This window comes from Ailuropoda melanoleuca, unplaced genomic scaffold (genome assembly GCF_002007445.2).
Source record: "Ailuropoda melanoleuca isolate Jingjing unplaced genomic scaffold, ASM200744v2 unplaced-scaffold7480, whole genome shotgun sequence".
NCBI classification, from domain to species: Eukaryota; Metazoa; Chordata; class Mammalia; order Carnivora; family Ursidae; genus Ailuropoda; species Ailuropoda melanoleuca.
In genome coordinates this window covers 1,137,610-1,160,055 of record NW_023250281.1, presented here as the reverse complement: position 1 = coordinate 1,160,055, position 22,446 = coordinate 1,137,610, and the positions used below count along the sequence as shown (strand labels likewise).

The 22,446-nt window shown below is 35.2% G+C and overlaps 1 protein-coding gene and 1 pseudogene across 1 annotated transcript; one reads left to right on the top strand and one right to left on the bottom strand.

The window, feature by feature from the left end:
- Positions 1 to 1,992: 1,992 nt before the first annotated feature.
- On the top strand, positions 1,993 to 2,988 carry LOC100471895 (annotated as a pseudogene).
- A 15,482-nt stretch (positions 2,989 to 18,470) lies between these two features.
- LOC100472143 (olfactory receptor 2T8) lies at positions 18,471 to 19,465 on the bottom strand. The gene is given in 3 exon segments (XM_002929137.4): positions 18,471 to 18,575; positions 18,577 to 19,068; positions 19,070 to 19,465. Coding segments are annotated over 3 exon segments (993 nt in total).
- Between the last annotated feature and the right edge of the window lie 2,981 nt (positions 19,466 to 22,446).

Below are 22,446 nucleotides of genomic sequence, written 5' to 3'. Positions count from 1 at the left end.
AAAAATTTTAAAAATCAAAAATCCCATTAGAGTCATCTTTCAATATGCAATAAAGTGAATGATAGCAGTCTTAATGTCCATAGATGGATTGAGTTAATAAAGTAATCGTGTGTGTGTGTGTGTGTGTGTGTGTGTGTGTAGTATTATCATTTAGAATGGAAAGAAATTCTGACACAAGGTACAAAATAAATATTGAGGACATATTGTTAAGTAAAAAAAAAAAAATCACCAAAAGACACATTCTGTGTAATTCCACTAAACTAAAGATCCTATAGTAAGTAGTCAACTCTATACAGCCAGATTAGCAGAATGGGAGTTGCCAGGTCCCAAGGACAGGGAGAAAAAGAAATCATTTTTTATGGGTACAGAGTTTCCATTTTAGATTATGAAGAGTCAGGTGTTATATATTGCTGATTGTTGCAGAATAATGTGAATGTACATAATGTCACTGTAGTGACAGTTATTTAAAAATAGGTAATAAGAGAGCAAACATGATTTTAATAAACTTACCCAACACTGTGCACTTATAATAGTACAGATTGACATTAGTAAGTTTTAAGTTTTATAATTTTTTCAAGAATGAGAGTTTAGAATAATGGAAATAGAATTCTTCAAATCAAAGAAATGTGTTAGTAGGGTTTTGATGTCCTTCAGGAAAGCAGTAGAGAGATCCATAACTATGGAGTGTATACAGTTACTAGGTGTGCAGAGTGCAAGTGTACAGATACGAGGGTGTGCAGACAACAAAGTGTTGGGAAATGCAGTAGGAGGAAGTGTGTTTCTATAATGTTAACTTTGAAACAGCCAACTAAAACGCTGAAGTATTAAGCTGCCAGGACAATGGTGATGCTCACGCAACAGAGGTAGGGATTGAGCGAGGTTTGTGCACTGTCTTCTTTGTCGTGATTGGCATTCCAGTATCAGAGGCACATGTAAATTGTGGGCAAATAGAATGACCACAGAAGAGGTTGACTCTTGCCATGCCATTTCATCGAATTAGAATGTACCACAGATATTGAATTAGTACCTTCATCTCTTCAAGTATGATCCTGTTCATTCAACCAGCTAGACCAGTTTCAGTACTGGCAGATCAGGGGTGAAAATGCCTTTGTAGATTTAGATTTTCTTGGGACTGAAGAAGAAATACATTTATCTCTGTATTGGGTACTGATAAGATTTATTTTCTCATTTCCCCCAAAAGATCATGTCGGTGATTTTCAGGAGAAACAGAATGATTATACAAAATCCCTTTATACAGTCAATGAAACATTGCATTTAGTATCATAGTCTTGCATTGGGGAACATATTCTTTTTTTTTTGTTTACATTTTAATGTTTTTTATTATATTATGTTAGTCACCATACAGTACATATTCTAAGATGGTCATCATTGTATTCAGTGTGTAACTTGATAAAGTCAAACTAAATGGACACAATTCCAAATGAAGTTATGCTTCTATCTCCAGATTAATTCCTTTTAATCCCTACACTATGGAATGTAGCTTCTCTTCTTTGGAAAGTAAAAATCTCTTCCCAGATTAAACAGTGTCAGGAATATTATACATATTGGTTGATTTCAGTACATCATGATATATTATAAATGCATAGCCCTCAATAATAAGTACATATATTTTATATTGCTGAAGATATTGATTTAATTCAGCTGCTAAGAATGTTGTTGATTATGAATGATAACAGCAAACACAAATGTCAATTACACAGGTAAATTTTTACTTTTTCTCCACTATGTAGATATCATGTAGCACAAGACCTGCTGACAACTTACTTCAATTTATGAAGAAATTGTATTCATTATACCAATTAAACAAACTAAAATTGAGAAGTGTTTAATGAAAATTTAATGAAAAAGGTGAAATTAATTTTATGCCCAAGTTAAAAAGTTTTTTCAAATTGCAGATGAAAGATATAGAATATATTCCAACATTTTCACACACATTGTTTTAAGAAATGTAATTGAAATAGAGCATTGTAAATGATGAAAGCTCTTCCCTCTGTTTCTTCATTTCCAGTGTCACTCGTGTATGAAATCATGAACATCTGGAACACCACCTCAGATTTCATTCTCCTAGGACTCTTTAATCGCACAGAAGTCCACCCATTTCTCTTTGTGATGGTTCTGACAATTGCCTTCACCTCTCTAGTAGGGAATACCCTCATGCTTTTCCTGATTCACCAGGATGCCGGGCTCCACACACCCATGTACTTCCTACTGAGCCAACCCTCCCTCATGGACATGATGCTGGTCTGCACCGTTGTGCCCAAAATGGCAGCTGAGTATGTGACTGGCCAGAAGTCCATCTCCCCAGCTGGTTGTGGGTTACAGATCTTCTTCTTCATGTCACTGGGAGGGGGTGACTGCTTCCTCTTAGCAGCCATGTCCTATGACCGCTATGTGGCTGTGTGCCACCCACTGAGATACCCCATTCTCATGAGCTGGCAACTATGCCTGAAAATGACTATGGGGTCTTGGTTCCTGGGGGCAGGTGATGGGCTCATGCAGGCTGCTGCTACCCTGAGTTTTCCATTCTGTGACGCACATGAGATTGATCATTTATTTTGTGAGGCCCCTACTCTGCTGCGTTTGGCTTGTGCTGACACATTTGCTTTTGAGTATGTGATGTACGTTTGATGTGTATTAATGCTCCTGGTCCCATTTTCTCTCATCCTGATTTCCTATAGTCTCATCCTTGCAGCAGTTCTCCAGATGCGTTCTAGAGAAGCCCGCAAGAAGGCTTTTGCCACCTGCTCCTCACATCTCTGTGTGGTGGGACTCTTTTATGGAGCTGCTATTTTTATCTACATGAGACCCAAATCCTATAGGTCAGCTAATTATGATAAACTAGTGTCAGTTTTCTATACTATATTCACCCCTGTGTTGAACCCGCTTATCTACAGTCTAAGAAACAGTGACGTGAAAGGAGCTCTGGTAAAGTGCATGAGTCAGTGTGGTACCTTAAGTCACGACTAAGGTAACATTGACTTGCTCCAAATTTCAATCCTGTACAAAAGTTATTGGGTGAGGTTTCCTAGAGAAAAGTTATGTATATATTATAACTGTGACTGTTACTGTTTTACTTTGAAAAGCAGACACAACTGTATGTTTCACTTTTTTTATGTATAATCACTTTACTCTTTTTTAAATCATTCATTTTAATCAAGATTTTATTTAAATTATGCTAGATAACACACACAGTGAAATACTACTCTGAGGTGTAGTATTTAGTGTTTCACAACTTAAGACTTCCAGGAGTATGTTAAATAGTAATGGTGATAGTGGACACTACTTTTTGTTTCTGACCATAGAGGAAAAGCTCTCAGGTTTTCCTTATTGGGATAATATCAGCTGTCAATCTTCCATATATGGACTTTATGATTTTGAGGAATGTTCCCTCTATACCAACGTTGTTGTTTTTTGTCAAGAATGGATGCTCTATTTTTTCAAAATATTTTTCTGCATCTCCTGATTGGATAATATGGTTCTTATCCTTTCTTTTAGTAATGTGTTGTACTATGTTCATTGATTTTTAAATATTGAACCACCACTGGAGCCTAAGAAAATACCTCATTTCATCATGGTTTTTTTTTTAAATGAACTATAATTCACTTAAATTTTTGATCACAGATTACATGACAGTTGATATTATCCAGGATAGAGTCCTCACATATATGTGACATATCTGTAAACATTTCTTTGAAATCATGAAGAACAGCAAGATAATTTTTGCAAATTTTAACCTACGGGGTCAGAGGAGCAGACTGGGTTCATCCTCTCTGAGTACTGCATGTAGAACAGTAAATTACCTTTAATGTATTGAAGTAATGATTTAAAGGTATTTCACTTTGTTTGTTTGGGAGGGCTGTGAGTTTCTGATATAGGAAGAAAGAAGAAATGTGTTGACAGAATTTTATAAGAAGTGGTAATTTTGATTATGTGAGTAAGCAGGAGTATTTTCACAAATCAGTTCGAATGAATCAGTTATGATTTAATGTGCTGTTAAAAACACGAGGATCCAAAAAATATGATGCTCTAAACTTGTATCTAGAAGAAAACTCAAACACATGTCTATTTAATATAATTTATACATTTATAAAATACTATTACCATATTTTATTGAGTTAAAAAACAATGTAGTTGGGTGGTAGCTGGCATTTTTAGCCATTTTATATAATAAAGGAGATTTTCATGCCTGAATTGAAAATCTATTTTTATATTATTCAAAGATTTATAATGCCACAAATCCAAGATGGAACACAACAATCGTTATTGTGTAAGAATGACATGTTAAATATTAATATTTTCCAGGAATCTATCTTCAGTGGTGAGTCTTTCCTGAAAATATTTTTTAAAGCTGAAAGCAGTAAAGTTCAGTAGATACCCATAAACTATTATTTTAATGATACATGAACAATATCTTAACTATAATTATTTTCATCATTTTTTCTTCAGGCATATATGAAATAATTTCTCTTGTTTTATGTTATTCTTTTTCATCTCCCTTTTGTAAAATGGGGAGATTTTTGTGGTAATTGAGAAACATGGCAACCAAGTTTAATGTTTTCTTCTTTTTTGTTAATATATTGGGTGATATATATATATATATATATATATATACATATCAAGTTTTATCAAAGCTACATTGGAACATTTTGGTATTAAGGTCATTTAATTAGCTTTAAATGTTTAGGAGAAAACTGAGAAAATATCTAGTGGGTAATCATTGGAATCAGTAATAGATATTTTAGAATAAATAACATATTACATACCTTGTGTAATTTATTTAAATAAATCAATCAAATATGCCAGTGAATCTAATAAAATATATGTTATGTCACTGTGTAAAGTGAGATATACATAAATGTTATGTCCTGTTAGATATAAAGGGATCATTTTAGAGAACTTTATAGTATTTTTTTTGCAATTCTTGTTTTACTACACAATATCTGCAGTTATCTTTGCCTACTGAGTTAAAAGGTTGAGAAAACCAGGTGAATTTAATTTTTTAAAAGTTTTTTAGACCAATGACATTTTTCAAAGAACTGGAACAAAAAATCCTAAAATTTATATAGAATCAGAAAATCATCAAGGAAACATTGGAAAAGAAAAACAAACCTGGGGCCATCATGTTGCCTGATTTCAAGATATATTACAAAGCTGCAATCACCAAGACAGCATGGTACTGGCACAAAAACAGACACATAGACCAATGGAACAGAATAGAGACTTCAGATATGGACCCTCAACTTTATGGTCAACTAATCTTTGACAAAGCAGGAAAAAACATCCAGTGGAAAAAAGACAGTCTCTTCAATAAATGGTGCTGGGAACATTGGACAGCTATATGCAGAAGAATGGAAACTGGACCAATCTCTTACACTATACACAAAGATAAACTCTAAATGGATGAAAAACCTCAATGTGAGACAGGAATCCATCAAAATCCTAGAGGAGAACATAGGCAGTAATCTCTTCAACATCGGCCACAGCAAGTTCTTTCAAGACACATCTCCAAAGGCAAAGGAGACAAAAGCAAAAATGAACTTTTGAGACTTCATCAAGATAGAAAGCTTCTGCACAACAAAGGAAACAGTCAACAAAACTAAAAGGCAACCCACAGAATGGAAGAAGATACTTGAAAATGACACTGCAGATAAAGGGCTGGTATCCAAGACCTATAAAGCACTTCTCAAACTCAACACCCAAAAACCAAATGAGCCTGTCAAGAAATGGGGAGAAGACATGAACAGACATGTCTCCAAAGAAGACATCCAAATGGCTAAGAGACACATGAAAATGTTTAACATTATTAGCTATCAGGGAAATTCACATCAAAACCACATTGAGATACCACCTTGGCAAAATTAACAAAGTGACAAAAATTAACAAAACAGGAAACAACAAATGTTGGAGAGGATGTGGAGAAAGGGGAACGCTCTTACACTGTTGGTGGGAATGCAAGGTGGTACAGTTACTTTAGAAAACAGTATTTAGTTTCCTCCAGATGTTAAAAATAGAACTACCCTATGACCCAGCAATTGCACTACTGTGTATTTATCCTAAAGATACAGATGCACTGAAAATAAGGGGCACATGCACCCCAATGTTCATAGCAACAATGTCTACAATAGCCAAAGTGTGGAAGGAGCTGAGATGTCCTTCAACAGATGAATGGATAAAGAAGATGTGGTCTATAAAATGGAATTGGTCTATACAATGGAATTGTATATAGATTGGTTGTATAAAGATTGTATAAAGGTTGGTCTATACAATGGAATACTACTCAGCCATCAGAAATGATGAATAACCCACCATTTGCATTGACATGGATGGAACTGGAGGGGATTATGCTAAGTGAAACAAGTCAAGCAGAGAAAGTCAATTATTTTATGGTTTCACTTATATGTGTCCATAAGGAATAGCATGGAGAACATTAGGTGAAGGAAAGGAAAAATAAAGGGGGGGAAACAAAGGGGGGGGATGAACCATGAGAGACTATGGACTCTGGGAAAGAAACTGAGGGTTTCAGAAGAGAAGATGATGGGGGGATTGGATAGCAGCGTGATGGGTATTAAGGAAGGCACACAGTTATATATGAATGATGAATCATGGAACACTATATCAAAAACTAATGAAGTACTGTATGGTGACTAACATAACATAATAAAAAATTTTTATTTATTTATTGAGAGAGAGAAAGCAGAGAGAGAGAGAGAGAGAGAACATGAATGGGGGAGGGGCAGAGGCAGCGGGAGAAGCAGACCTTCTGCTGAACATCAGGAAGGCTGACTCAGGGCTCAATCCCAAGGGCCTGGGATCATGACCTGTAGAAGACCTATAAAGGACACAATCATTCTGGCATATTTAATACTAGAAAGGTTATCTAAGTTTTCTAAGACTCCAGGCACAATTTTATGTATGTTGATATTGAAGTCTAGTTGATTCAGTCCAGGAACTATGTGGAATGTATCTGTGGATCCTCCAGTACATTTAATCCCTCACTCAACCAGTGCTGTCAGCTAACTTCCATTTCAGTTTCTCTGCTATGAGTTGTGTAGTGACAGATAAATACAAAAGATGCTATTCCTGTCACTATTTGTTCCAGAGTGTTGTGAATTCTGTGAAGTGTTCCAAAACAAGGTACTAAAAAAAGCTATCAAAGCTATCTACCTATACATACAGGAGCTACTTATTTGTTTGTTTGTTTGTTTCCTCTGTTAAGTCAGTTATTTACATTTTGGTATTATTTAAAGTAAGTTTAGAAACTAAATATAGGTAGCATTTATAATAATATGGAACAATACAAACTACACTTTTATAAAATTGGTTTGAGCTCCCTCGATCTTCTCCCTATTCCTCATGCTGGCACTTCCCCTGGCCCTTTTTGGCAACACTATGATAATCATGCTCATTCAAGCTCATCCTCTTCTCCACAGCTCCATGTATCATCTGCTCATGGATCTCTTGTCTATCTCTACACTTGTGTTAAATGCTCTGAATTTTCTCTCTGGGGACCACCACAGTTCCTTCATTACTTGTGACATTCAGCTATTCCTCTTCATTACTCTAATGAAAGCTGAGCGCTTACTACTAGCTGTCATGACTTATGACTGTAATGTGGCCATCTGAAACCCACTATATTACCCCATTCTCATGCCTCTGGTGGTTGGCATGTCTCCAGTGCTGGTGTCCTGGGAGACACTCCTCAATACCATCATTCGTGTCCTCTATATTCTGACTATCCATCACTCTGTTTCCAGAGAAACCCAACATTTGCGTGTGTGTGTGTGTGTGTGTGTGAGAGAGAGAGAGAGAGAGAGAGTGACAGAGAGAGAGAGAAAGAGGGAGGGAGAGATAGGATATCCCAGCCCTATTAAAACTTGTTTGTACTCCCCCCCTTCTTCGCCTTCTTGCAATTGCACTCTGGGTATTTTCCCAAAAGATACAGACATAGTGGTTAACAGAAGGAGGAATGAACCATGACAGACTATGGATTCTGGGAAACAAACTGAGGGCTTCAGATGGGAGGGAGGTGGGGGAATGGGATAGGCTGGTGATGGGTATTAAGAAGGGCATGTATTGTATGGTGCACTGGGTGTTATATGCAAGTAATGAATCATGGAAGTTTACATCGAAAACTAGGGATGTACTGTATGGTGACTAACATAATATAATTTAAAAAAATTAAAAAATAGAAAAAAAATAAAACTTGTCTGTGCTGACACTTCAAAATAGAAGGGCTGCTTTTTTTTTTTTTTTTTTTTTTAGTGGTGTGATTTTTCTCCTCCCTCCCACCTCGACCATACTGGCTCGTTTTGGAAGCATACAGAGCAATGTACTAGGCATATGATAAAGCATGACATTCAGGAAAACTTTCACTACTTGCTCTTCTCACATGACTGTTGTGTCCCTATTCCATGGGGTTGCCATCATCAAATACTTTCTACCAAGGTCGTACCACTTCCATGAGCAAGGGGAAGTGGTCTCTCTTCTATACCACTCTCACAGACATGTTCAACCTGTTCATATACACTCTGTGAAACAAAGATGTTGCCAGGGTCCTCGGGAGAGCCCTCAGAAAATGAAGACTGAAGTTTTTAAAATGTGAATCCAAAACAATAAAACACTTTCATTAAAATGAAATAAATGTATATATGTATGTAGACATACTCATATATGATTACCTATACAAACCAGATATGCTAAATAAGGGATAGGAAAAAAGTGCATAGTTCCATAACTAAAGATAAAAGATAAAATTGTCATTTCTTGGGGCGCCTGGGTGGCACAGCGGTTAAGCGTTTGCCTTCGGCTCAGGGCGTGATCCCGGCGTTATGGGATCGAGCCCCACATCAGGCTCCTCCGTTATGAGCCTGCTTCTTCCTCTCCCACTCCCCCTGCTTGTGTTCCCTCTCTCGCTGGCTGTCTCTATCTCTGTCAAATAAATAAATAAAATCTTTAAAAAAAATTGTCATTTCTTTAAGTTAAATCACATATTTTGGAATCAAAAATATCATAAATGGGCTCTTGTTTAATCATGTAATATATAAAATACACACTTTCATTCCTATGTGATAATCATATTTGTTCAGTTTTTGAAATGTTCATATCCCCAAAGAGAAGAAATATTAACTCTTTAAATAGCACGCTTGTTGTGATGAGCACCAAGTGTAGTAAGTGTTGAATAACTGAATTGTATGCCTGAAGTTAATTACTATCACACTGTATGTCAAGTAACTGGAATTTAAATAAACACAGAAAAAAACAAATATGATTTTCTCTATTAAAGATTTATATGTATATATTCATATAGATGTACTTATATGTTTACCAACAGAAATTATCATTGATATAAACATGAGTACTATAAGTACAAAGTTTTTATAAATTATAAAATTATTTCCTAAAACAATCCTTGCTGTAATATCCTGAAATGGAAAAAATAAATAGAAACAAAAATAAATATCCTAAAATAGAATTAAAGTTGAAATTTTTGATATGTTTATTCTTGAGTATAATTTATTAAGTGAAGTTTGAGGTTTTATTTTTCACACAGTAAAATTATTATTTAATCTACTTTGATATTTGCCTTGTGTCTCAATATTTGACAATTTTACCATAAAATATAAACTAAGGGAAAATATTTATTGATTTCAGAATTTTCATTATACTCATTATTTTACTTCATTATAATTATTTCTTGTTGTTTTGCTTAATATTTTCTTCTAAAATTATTCCATATATTATAGCTTATCTACTTCCCTTAATTTGTTCATAAGTTTTTTTCTTTACATTTTGCTTTTCTATTGGGCCTACAATGAGTTTATTAATCATAATCATTACAATACGTCAATACCATATTATCATATTGTATGCAAAATATTAGATGACAATACCCAATTAAGGTAAGTAATAAAGAGAAACTGCATCCGTTGATTTTGATTATGTTGATCATGGATTATCAAGCAATTGCCATATATCAGTCTGTGCAGGTGATGGTAACAAAAACAATGACTTTTTTACTCCAAACATTAAAAGAAAAATTGAAAGGGAGAATAAATATTTGATAATTCATTTCATATAATTTATCACTTTATTTCTCATATTCTTGGTGTCTATTCTACATTATCAATTTCCTAAAGGTATATTTTCTTCATTTTTAAACTATTTATTTATTAAAGAATAATTGACAAGAAATAATTATATACAATTAAAAAATACAACATATGATTTGATATAAATATATATTGTGTAATGATTACCACAACCAAGCTTATTAACACTTAAATTGCCTCACATAGTTTCCAATTATGTTGCAGAATTTTGAACACAAGAATACTGTTTTTGTGGAGCATTGAAATACAATTAGCAAATATTAACAGAGATGGAACAAAAAAAATAGAAAACAATACAATAGTAGTGGGGAATTTAATACTTTGCTTTAACAATAGGTGCACATCCAGAAAGAAAATAAGGAAACATTGGTCTTGAATCATACTTTAAAGAAAATGGGCCTAAAATCACATAGAGAACATTCCATTTAAGAGCAGCAAAATACACATTCTCCTCAAATGTACACAGAATATTCCTTAGGATAGGAATATCACAGGACACAGAAAAGTATTAAGAAATTTAATGACATTGAAATCAGACCAAGTATATTCTTTTCTGATTACAATGTTATAAAATTAAAAGTCAATATAAACAGGAAAGACAAAAAATTCATAGCTATGTGGAAGTTAAAAAAAAAAAAAACACTCTCCAGAACAACTAATGGTTCAATGATGAAATCAAATAAACATGAAAATGAAACATTTTTAAAGCAAATACAAAAGTGGGAAAAAGGAAAACATCACAACTTATGGGATGCAGCAAAGGTGTTTCTTAGTAAACATTATACTGAAAAAACGCCTCTATTAAAAAAGAAGAAAGACCTCAAATATGTGATCTAATTTTATATATCAAGGAACTGAAAAAGGAACAAACACCCCAGAGTTGACATAAGGAAGGAAATAATTAAGATCAGACTGGCAATAAATGAGAAGGAGTTAAGATGGCAGAATTTTAGGTGGACCTTAAGCTTGTCTTGTACCTTGAACACACCTAGATAAATATCAAATCATTCTGAACATACAAAAAATCCATCCGAGTACTGAGAGAAAAGTACATCTGGAAAGAGAAAAATAGCGACATCCTGGAAGGTAGAAGCTACAGAGAGTTGATTTGGGGAAGAAAAGAATTGTAGGTTCTGCTAAGGGGAGGGAGCCCTGATCACAGAGAGAGTAGAGAGAGAGACAGCAAATAGGCAGGGGATTGCACAAGAAAAAGTGTTATGAAAACCATTGACTAGGAAAACTAGAGGGGCTGACTGCTACAAATTTTTATAAGCAACACAACTCAATGTTTGTAGTTTTAGAAGTCTGGACCATTACTAGGCTTGTGTTTGGCACACGGGTGTGCTCCTGTTGGAAAGGATGGTGGATGCCTTTGAGGCAGACGAAAGGTCTGAGGATTCCCTGGGTTGCATGGTGGGAAAATGTTCCCCTTCTTGGAGTGCATTTGGCAATGGTGGCACAGAGTATTTGGGGCCTAGAGTGACGGGCATCAACACACTGCCCAGTTCACTAGCATAGGAAAAAAGACACCTGCCAAGGACAACAAAACATGCTGTTAGTTTTTTGCCGTATGTTACCTTTAACTTAAAACTACCGTAGATTTCTGTGACTACCTTTCTGAGACAAATCAGCACTAGCCAAACTGTGGCAAGACCTTCTCCTCCAGGATCAGCATGAGACTGTACTATGCTGGATTCCTAAAACTGAAAGTTTGAAACCCAGACACATGCCTGAAATAAAGCACAAGAGTACTTTGCCACCTGGCAGGCAAAAAGCTCAGAAAGAGACAGGGTTATTGAGGGATCTAATGAAAGCTGGGGAAACAAGACAGGAAGGACATTGTTTGCCCTTCTATACAGGCTTCCTGAAGTGTGGTGGGCATAAACTCCCTGCTCTGGGACAATAGACAAGGGTGATGCCATTTTCACTTCACCCATCAGGACTTACTAAGGTCTGTGAGCAAAAATGTGCCCCCCTACAGTGGATATTGTAGACATTTACACCAAGCCTTGCTCCCCTGTGCCCTGTAAATGCATCTCCCCTAGGGAACATTGATGTGAGAATCATCACAGGAGGCCCCTACACCAGAAAAGCAGCACAAAACACTTCAACACACCAACTCTACTGGTCACAGAGTGCGGCAAAGCTTCAGGTCCAGGGGAAATTATATCTAGTTTCTAATAACACACAAACCAAAACACACTTAGTTAAAACCTTCCACACAGTGTACAATGTGAAAACACCCCCCCTACTGCAGGAAAAGATGAGTTCTGCAGATGACTGACTTAAGGGAAGGAGCAGCCAAAACAGCACAGCCAAGTGCACACTTAGAAACACTTCCTGAGACACCAGGCCTTAAACAGCATAGGGCACTTTCTTAATAGAGCCATTATTCTCAGGAGCAGGAATATAACACACTTTCATAAAACTCATGCACACAAAAAACAGTGAACTTGACAAAGTGATGTAATCAGGAATTTGCCCCAAAAGAAAGAACAAGAAGAAATCATGGCCAAAATTTTATTCAAAACAGATACAAGTAAGATGCGAAAAACAGAATTTAAAACAAAAATCAGAGGGGAGGCGGTGGGGAATGGGATAGGCTGCTGATGGGTAGTAAGGAAGGCACATATTGCATGTTGCACTGGGTGTTATAAGCAACTAATGAATCATCAAACTTTACATCAAAAACCAGGGATGTACTGTATGGTGACTAACATAATATAATAAAAATATGATTATAAAAAATAATAAATAAATAAAATAAAATAAAACAAAAATCATAGGGATTCTAGTTGGGCTTATGAAAGGCATAGTAGACACTAGAAAATCCCATACTACAGAGACAAAAGAACTAAAAACCAGTCAGGCCACAATAAAAAAAAAAAAAGAATATAGCTGATATGCAAAACTGAAGGATTCATTGACAATGGATATGGTGAAGCAGAGTAACAAATCAGTGATATGGAAGAGAAAATTATCAAAAATAATGAAGCCGAAAAGAAGAGGGAATGGAAAGAATTAGATCACAAATGTAGATGTGGGGAACTGAACCACTCCTTAAAGCATAATATCACTAATATCATAGGAGTCCCAGAGGAATAAGAGAGGGAAATGGGGGGTAAAAAGTTTATTTGAACAAATTATAACTGAAAACTTCCCTAATCTGGGGAAGGAAATATATGTTAAAATCTTAGAGGTTCAGCGAATTCCTATCAAATTCAACAAAAGCCAGCCCACACCAAGACATATGGTAATCAAACTCACAAAATACACAGACCAGGAAGGAATCCTGAATGGACAAGGGAATAAGGTCCCAAACCTACTAGGGAAGACATTCAGGCCCTCAGCAGATCTCACCACAGAAATTTATCAGGCCAGAAGAGAGTGGCGTGATATTCAAGCTGCTTAATGGGGAAAATATGCAGCCAAGAATATTTTATCCATCAAGGCTGTCATTCACAATAAAAGGAGAGATAAAGAGTATCCCACACAAACAAAGTTAATAAAAGTTTCTGACCATCAAGCCAGTCCTGTAAGAAATACAAAAGGGGACTCTGAGTGCAAAAGAAGGAACAAAAGTAACAAAACCTATAAAAGAACAACCACATCACCAGCAATACCAACTTTACAGATAATACAATGGCACTAAAGTCATATCTATCAATGATCACTCTGACAGTAAATGGACTAAGTGATCGAGAGACATAGGGTAAGAGAATGGATTATTGAAAAAAAAGACCCATATATGTGCTGTCTACAAAACACTCTTTTTGGGCCTGAAGACACCTTGAAATTGAAAGCTACGGGCTGGATTGCCATCTATCATGTGAATGGACATCAATAAAGCCTGAGAAGCTATACTTATAACAAATAAACAAGACTTTTAATGAAAGACTGTAACAGGAGAGGAAGATGGGTACTACATCATAATTAAGGTTCTATCCATCAAAAAGACCTGACAATTATAGACAATTATGCCCCTAATGTGGGATCACACAAATGTATAAACCAAGTAATAATGAATAGGATGAAATTCACTGATAATAATAAAACAATAGTAGGGGAATTTAACAACCCACTTACAATAATGGACAGCTCATCAAACAGAAAATCAACAAGGAAACAATGGCATTGAACGACACACTCAACCAGATGGACTTTATAGATATATTCAGAACTTTTCATCCTAAAGCAGTGGAATAGTCATTCTTTTTGACATGGAACATTCTCCATAATAGATCAGATACAATGTCACAAACCAGACCTCAACAAGTACAAAGAGATAGAGAACATATCATGCATATTTTCAGACCACAATGCTATGAACCTTGAAGTCAACTGCAAGAAAAAAGAAATTGGAAAGACCACAAATACATAGTGGTTAAAGAAGATCCTGTACCAAACAAATGTTTTAACAAGGAAATTAAAGAAGAAAAATTTTAAAATGCATGGAAGGAAATGAAAATGAAAACACAACTGTCCAAAACATTTGTGATGGAGTAAAGGCAGTCCCAAGAGGGAAGTATATTTCAATACAGGCCTACTTCAAGAAGCAAGAAAAGTCTCAAACACACAACCTAACCTTACACATAGAGGAGGAAGAAAAGAAGTACAAAATAAGTCCAAAAGCCAGAAGAAGTGGGAAATAATTGGAAAAAAAATGAGCAGAAGGGGGAATGAACCATGAGAGATTGTGGACTCTGGGAAACAAATTGAGGGCTTCAGAGGGGAGAGGGGTGGGATATTGGGATAGGCTGCTGATGGGTATTGAGGAGGGCACAAATTGCACAGAGCACTGGTTGTTATACGCAAATAATGAATCATGGAACATTATATCAAAAACTAAGAATATACTGTATGGTGATGGACAAAACATAATAAAATTATTATTAAAAAACTGAGCAGAAATAAATGAAATAGAAACAAAAATAAACAGTAAAACAGATCAATGAAACTAAGAAATTTTTCTTTGAAAGGATTCATAATAATGATAAACACCTACCCAGGTTCATCAAAAAGAAAAAAGACCCAAATAAATAAAATCATGAACAAAAGAGGACCGATCACAACAAACACGAAAGAAATACAAATAATCATAAGACAATATTACGAAATATTATGAAAAATTATATGCCAACAAACTGGGCAATCTGGAAGAAACAGATAAATGCTTGGACAGACACAAATTGCCAAAATTGAAACAGAAGAAATAGAAAACTTGAACAGACTGATAACTAGGAGAGAAATTGAATCAGTAATCAAAAATCTCTCCACAAAAACAGCAGCAGCAGCAGCAACAACAACAACAGCAGCAGCAGAAGAAAACCTCCCAACAAATGAAATTCTAAGGAAAGATTTCTTCCTAGGAAAATTCCATGGAAATTTAAAGAAGATTTAATACCTATTCTTCTCAAACTGTTCCAAAAATTAGTAATGGAATGAAATTTCCAAACTCATTCTACAATGCCAGAATTACCTTGATTCCAAAACCAGATAAATACCCCACTGGAAGGACAATTACAGGCCAATACCCCTGATGAACATGCATGCAAGAATTCTCAATAAAATACTAGCAAATTGATTCCAACAGTATATTAAAAGACTTATTGACCATGATCCTGGGATTTATTCCTGGGCTGCAGGGGTGGTTCAATATTTTAAAATCAATCAACATGATACAACACATACCTAAAAGAAAAGAACCCTATGATCCTATCAATGAAATAAAAAAATTCATTTGATAAAATACAGCATCCATTCTTTAAAAAAAAAAAGTAGGTAAAGAGGGAACAAACCTCAAAATCATAAAAGCCAAATACAAAAGATCCATATTAACATCATCCTCAATGAGGAAAAACTAAGAGCTTTTCCTCTATGATCAGCAACAAGACAAGGATGTCTTCTATCACCATTTCTATTGAACATAGTACAGGAAGTCTTAGCCTCAGCAATCAGACAACAAAAAGAAATAAAAGGCGTCAAATTTTACAAGGAAGAAGTCAAACTTCCACTACTTTCAGATGACATGATACTCTATGGAGATAACCTGAAAGATTCCATCAATAATTTGCTAGAACTAATACATGAATTCAGCAAAGTTGCAGGATATAAATCAATGTGAAGGAATCTGTTGCAATTCTATACACAAATAATGAAACAGCAGAAGCATAAATAAATTAATTGAGCCCATTTGCAATTGCATCCATTACAATACCTGGGAATGAACCTAAACAGTCAAAATACCTTTGGTCAGAAAACTTTAGAACACTTATGAAAAAAATTAAAGAAGATATGAAGAAATGGAAAAACTTTGCATGCATGTGGATTAGAAAACAAAAACAAAAACAAACAAGAAATCTTTGTTACAATTCCTATATTACAAAAAGATATATACACATTTACTTTAACCCAATTAAAATAACACCAGCAATTTTCCACAGAGCTATAACAAATAATTTTTAAAATTTTTGTTGAAGCAAAAATGATTCCAAATAGCCAAAGCAATCCTGAAAAAGAAAAGCTGGAGCATCACAATTCCTGCTCAAACTATATTCCAAAACTATATTCAAGACAGAATGATACTGTCACAAAAGCAGACACATAGATCAATGGAACAGAATAGAAAATCCAGAGATGTACCCATAAGTATATGGGCCACCAATCTTTGACAAATCAGAAGGTATATACAATGGAAAGAAGGCAGTCAATTCAACAAATGGTTCTGCGAACACTGGACAGTAACAAATAAAAAAATAAAACTGGATCACGTTCTTACACCATCCACAAATATAAATCCAAAATGGATGAAAGACCTAAATTTGACAAAATAAAACATCAAGATCCTGGAGGACCACACAGGCAGTAACCTCTTTGACATCAGCCATTGCAACTTCTTACTAGATATGTCTCCTTAGGCAAAAGAAACAAAAGCAAAAATAGACTATTGGGAATTCATCAAGATAAAAACCTTCTTCATTGTGAAGGAAACAATTAACAAGAGTTAAAGGCAGCCTACAGAATGGGAGAAGTTATTTGTAAATGGGGTATCTGAAAAAGTGTTACTATCCAAAATCTATACAGAACTTACCAAACACAACACAGAAGAAACAATCAGTTAAAAAAATGGGCAAAATACATGATTAGATTTTTTTCCAAAGAGGACATACAGAGATCCAGTAAATACATGAAAGATGCTCACCATCACTCATCTTCATGGAAATACAAATCAAAACTGCAATGAGATATCACCTCAAAACTGTCAGAAGTGTTAAAATTAACAACATAGGAAACAAGAGATGTCAGCAACGATGTAGAGAAAGGGGAAAACGTGCAGTGTTGGTGGAAATACAAGCTGATGCAGCCACTCTGGAAAACAGTATGAAGGGTCCTCAAAAAGATAAAAATAGAGCTACCCTACAGAACAGCAATTGCACTACTCATTGTTTACCCAAACAATAGAAAAATACTGACAAAGAGATATATATACCACAATGTTTATAGAAGAGTTGTCAGCAACATTCAAATTATAGAATCAGCCCAAATGTCCTTTTCCTGATTAATGGGTAAAAGAGAGGTGGAATGTTAATTGCTCATAAAAAGAATGAAATCTTGTCATTTGGAAAGACATGGATTAACCTAGAGATTATTATGCTTAGGGAAGTAGGTCAGTCAGAGAAAGAAAATTACCACATGATTTTACTTACATGTGGAATATAAGAAACAAAATAAAAAGAAAAAAAAAACACAGGCAAATCAGGAAACAAACTCTGACCTGTAGAGAACAACCTGATGGTAACTGGATGAGAGGTTGGGGAAAGGGTTAAATAGGTGATGCTCTTTAAGGAGGACACTTGTGAAGAGCCCTGGGTCTTCTATGTCAGTTTTGAATCACTAAATTAGAAACCAGAAGCTAATATTACAATGCATATTTACAGGCAGGAATTAGACTATAACTTGAAAAATGATCTTAATTTTTAAATACAATAAAATGATTATACATAAAATGTGAAATAAAGAAGTGTGTCTGCATTTTAAAATTAAACAGTAACAGTTATATATATAATGAATATATAAACTTTCTCTATGAAATCTCACACAGTGTTTTTTTAAATATTTTATTTATTTATTTGTCAGAGAGATAGAGCACAAGCAGGCGGACCACCAGGCAGAGGGGGAAACAGGCTCCCAGCTGAGCAAGGAGATATGAGGGACCACATCCCAGGACCTTCTGATCTTTACCACAGCCAAAGGCAGATATTTAACCAAAGGAGCCACCTAGGTGTTCCACACACAGTTTTGTTAAAGCTTGAAATTTGGGGCAAATCTAATGACTGTAAGTCATGACTTAAGGGCTGCACACCGACCCATACACTTTCTCAGGGCTCCCTTGACTTCACTATTCCTCAGACTGTAGATGATGGGGTTCAACAAAGGAGTGAAGATTAGTGTAGAAGGCTGATACTACTTTATCATGGTTAGCTAACCTATAGGATTTGGGTCTCATGTAGATGAAAATAGCAGCTCCATAAAATAGTCCCACCACACAGAGATGTGAAGAGCAGGTGGCAAAAGCCTTCTTGCGAGCTTCCCTAGAATGCATCTGGAGAACTGCAGCAAAGATGAGAATATAGGAAATCAGGATGAGAGAAAATGGGACCAGGAGCATTAATACACAGCAAATGTACATCACATACTCAAAAACAACTGTGTCAGCACAAGCCAAACGCAGCAGAGTAGGGGCCTCACAAAAGAAATGATTGATCTCATGTGCATCACAGAATGAAAAACTCAGGGTAGCAGCAGCCTGCATGAGCCCATCAGCTGCCCCCAGGAACCAAGACCCCACAGTCATTTTCAGGCATAGTAGCCAGCTCATGAGAATGGGGTATCTCAGTGGGTGGCACACAGCCACATAGCGGTCATAGGACATGGCTGCTTAAGAGGAAGCACTCACCCCCTCCCAGTGACATGAAGAAGAAGATCTGCAACCCACAGCCAGCAGGGGAGATGGACTTCTGGCCAGTCAAATAGTCAGCTGCCATTTTGGGCACAATGGTGGAGACCAGCATCATGTCCATGAGGGAGAGTTGGCTCAGTAGGAAGTACATGGGTGTGTGGAGCCGGGCATCCTGGTGAATCAGGAAAAGCATGAGGGCATTGCCTACTAGAGAGGCAAAGGCAATTGTCAGAACCATCACAGAGAGAAATAGTTGGGCTCCTGTGTGATTAAAGAGTCCTAGGAGAATGAAATCTGAGGTGGTGTTCCAAATGTTCATGATTTCAAACAGGAGTGATGCTGCAAATGAAGAAACAGAGGGCAAAGCTTTCATCATTTACAATTCTCTATTTCAATTACATTTCTCATCAAAAGAATTTCTGTGAGTAATGAATCATGGAAATTTACATCAAAAACTAGGGATGTACTTTATGGTAACTAACATAATAAAAAATATTATAAAAAAATAAATTGATGAGAAAGCCAGAGAGATGTCTTTAAAAAAATTCTGTGAAAATGTTGAAATATATTCCAAATCCTCATCTGAGATTTGCAAACTCTTTATAACTTGGGCATAAAATTAATTTCACCCCTTTCCTTAAATTTTCACTATAAGCACTTCTCAGTTTTAGTTTGCTTAATTGGCATAATGCATAAAATTTTTTGATAATTTAAAGTAAGTTTTCAGCAGGTCTTGTGCTAGGATGTAAACATAATGGAGAAGAAGTAAAATATTCCCTTAGTTATTGGCATTTGTGTTTGCTTTTATCATGCATAATCAACATTCTTAGCAGCTGAATTAAATCAATGACTTCAGCAATATAAAAACTATGTAATTATTAATGAGGGCTATGCATATCTAATATAGCATGATGTATTGAAACCAATCAAAATTGGGTAATTTTCCTGATTTGATTAATTCGGGAAGGCATTTTTAATGTCCAAAAAAGAGAACTGACATTCTCAGGTGTAGGGACTAGAAGGAATTACTCTGTAGATAGAAGCATAACTTCATTTGGAATTGTTAGTGTATTTAGTTTGACTTTATCAAGTTACATGCTGAATATAATGATTATCATCTTAGGATATGTTCCCCAATGCGAGACTATGATACCAAATGCAACATTTCATTAACTGTATCAGTGGATTTTGTATAATGATACTGTTTCCTGTGAAAGTCACAGAGACACATTCCTTTCTGGGGAGGTGAGAAAATAAAGCTTATTAGTACCCAATACAGAGGTAAATATATTTCTTCTTCATTCCCAAGAGAATCTAAATCTCTAAAGGTACTTTCATCCATGATCTGCTATTACTGAAACTTTTCTCCCTTGTTGAATGAATAGGATCATTCTTGAAGTGATGAAGATGCTAATTCACTATCAAAGATGTGGTCTAACTTAATGAAATAGCATGACTGGCATCCACATCTTCTATGGTCATTCCATTTGCCCATAATTTACATACACCTCTGATACTGGAATGCCAATCAAGACAGAGAAGACAGTGCAAAATGCTCACTCAGTTTCTAACTTTGTTGCTTGAGCATCATCATTGTACTGGCAGGTTTATACTTCAGGGTTTTAGTTGTTTTTTTTTCTAAGCAAACCATTATAGAAATACCCTTCCTTCTCACTGCATTTCCCAAAGCTTTGGTACCTCTACACATTCATATCTGTAACACTTGCACTCTGCACATTCAGTAACTGTATAAATTCCCTAATGATGGATCTCTCTATTGCCCTCATGGAGGACATTGAAACCCTCCTAACACATTTATTTGACCTGAAGAATTCTTATTTCCATTTTTCTAAATTCTTTTTTTTTCTTTTTAATTAATTTTATTTTATTATATTATGTTAATCACCATACAGTACATCCCCTGATTCTGATGTAAAGTTTGATGCTTCATTAGTTGCCTATAACACCCAGTGCACCATGCAATACGTGCCCTCCTTACTACCCATCACCAGTCTATCCCCTTCCCCCACCCCCTCCCCGCTGAAGTCTTCAGTTTGTTTCTCATAGTCCATAGTCTAAATTCTGTCATTCTTGAAAAAATGATAAAACTTGCTGAAAGTCAATCTGTACTTTAATAACTGCAGAATGTTGGGTAAGTTTCTTAAAATAACTTACAATCTTATTCCCCATTTTCAAGTGTACTGTCACTACAGTGATATTATTTATATTCACATTATTCTGCAACCATCACCAATATCTATTCCCAGTACTCTTTATAATCTAAAATGGAAACTCTGTACCCATTAAAATTAATTTTCTGTTTCACCCTGTCCCTGGGAACTGGCAACCCCCATTCTGTTATTCTGGCTCTATACAATTGACTATTATAGGATCTTTAGATAAGTGGGATTACACAGAATTTGTGTTTTTGTGTTTGGCTAATTTCATTTAATATCATGTCATCAACATTTATTCATGTTGTAACATGTGTTAGAATTTTCCTTCTGTTCTAAGTTGAAAAGTATCCCTTTGTATGTACATACAACATTTTTTTTTTATTAATTCATTTCCTATATGGACATTTGGGCTGTTGTCATTCACTTAATTACTACTCTTAAACATAAATTTAATGTGGTTTTTGATATTATATATTTTTCAAATTCTTCTAATGTGAACAGATATATACTAATAATATACCAATTTTATCTAATTTTTTCCTTTACACCCATGGAAGACAGATGCATTTAGAGAATCATTAAAAAAACTAACTTTACTCATTTAGCAAATAATTTTGTTGTGACACTTTTTATGTTGAAGTTTGTAATTTTGGTTTCATTTTTAATTTGGAATAAGTAGTGTTTAACATTTGAATGGAGATAGGTGATGTATGTATGCATTATTTTAAGGTGAAATATATGTATAAAACTTCTGTTAGAGCCAGTGACCTAATTATCTATTAAACATGCTATTTGTTTATACTATTATTTAGTAAAGTCAATTAAAGTTGTCAGTTACATAAAATCAGTGGTAGTAAATTATATTTTTCAAGAAATAATGCAAGATTATTTTTGTATAAAAATTCTATTTTTTTAAATTTTATTTTATTATATTATGTTAATCACCATACAGAACATCCCCAGATTCCGATGTAACGTTTGATGCTTCATTAGTTGCGTATAACACCCAGTGCACCATGCAATAAGTGCCCTCCTTACTACCCATCACCAGGCTATCCCCTTCCCCCACCCCCTCCCCTCTGAAGTCTTCAGTTTGTTTCTCATAGTCCATAGTCTCTCATGTTTCATTCCCCCTTCTGATTACCCCCCTTTTCTTTATCCCTTTCTTCCCCTACCGATC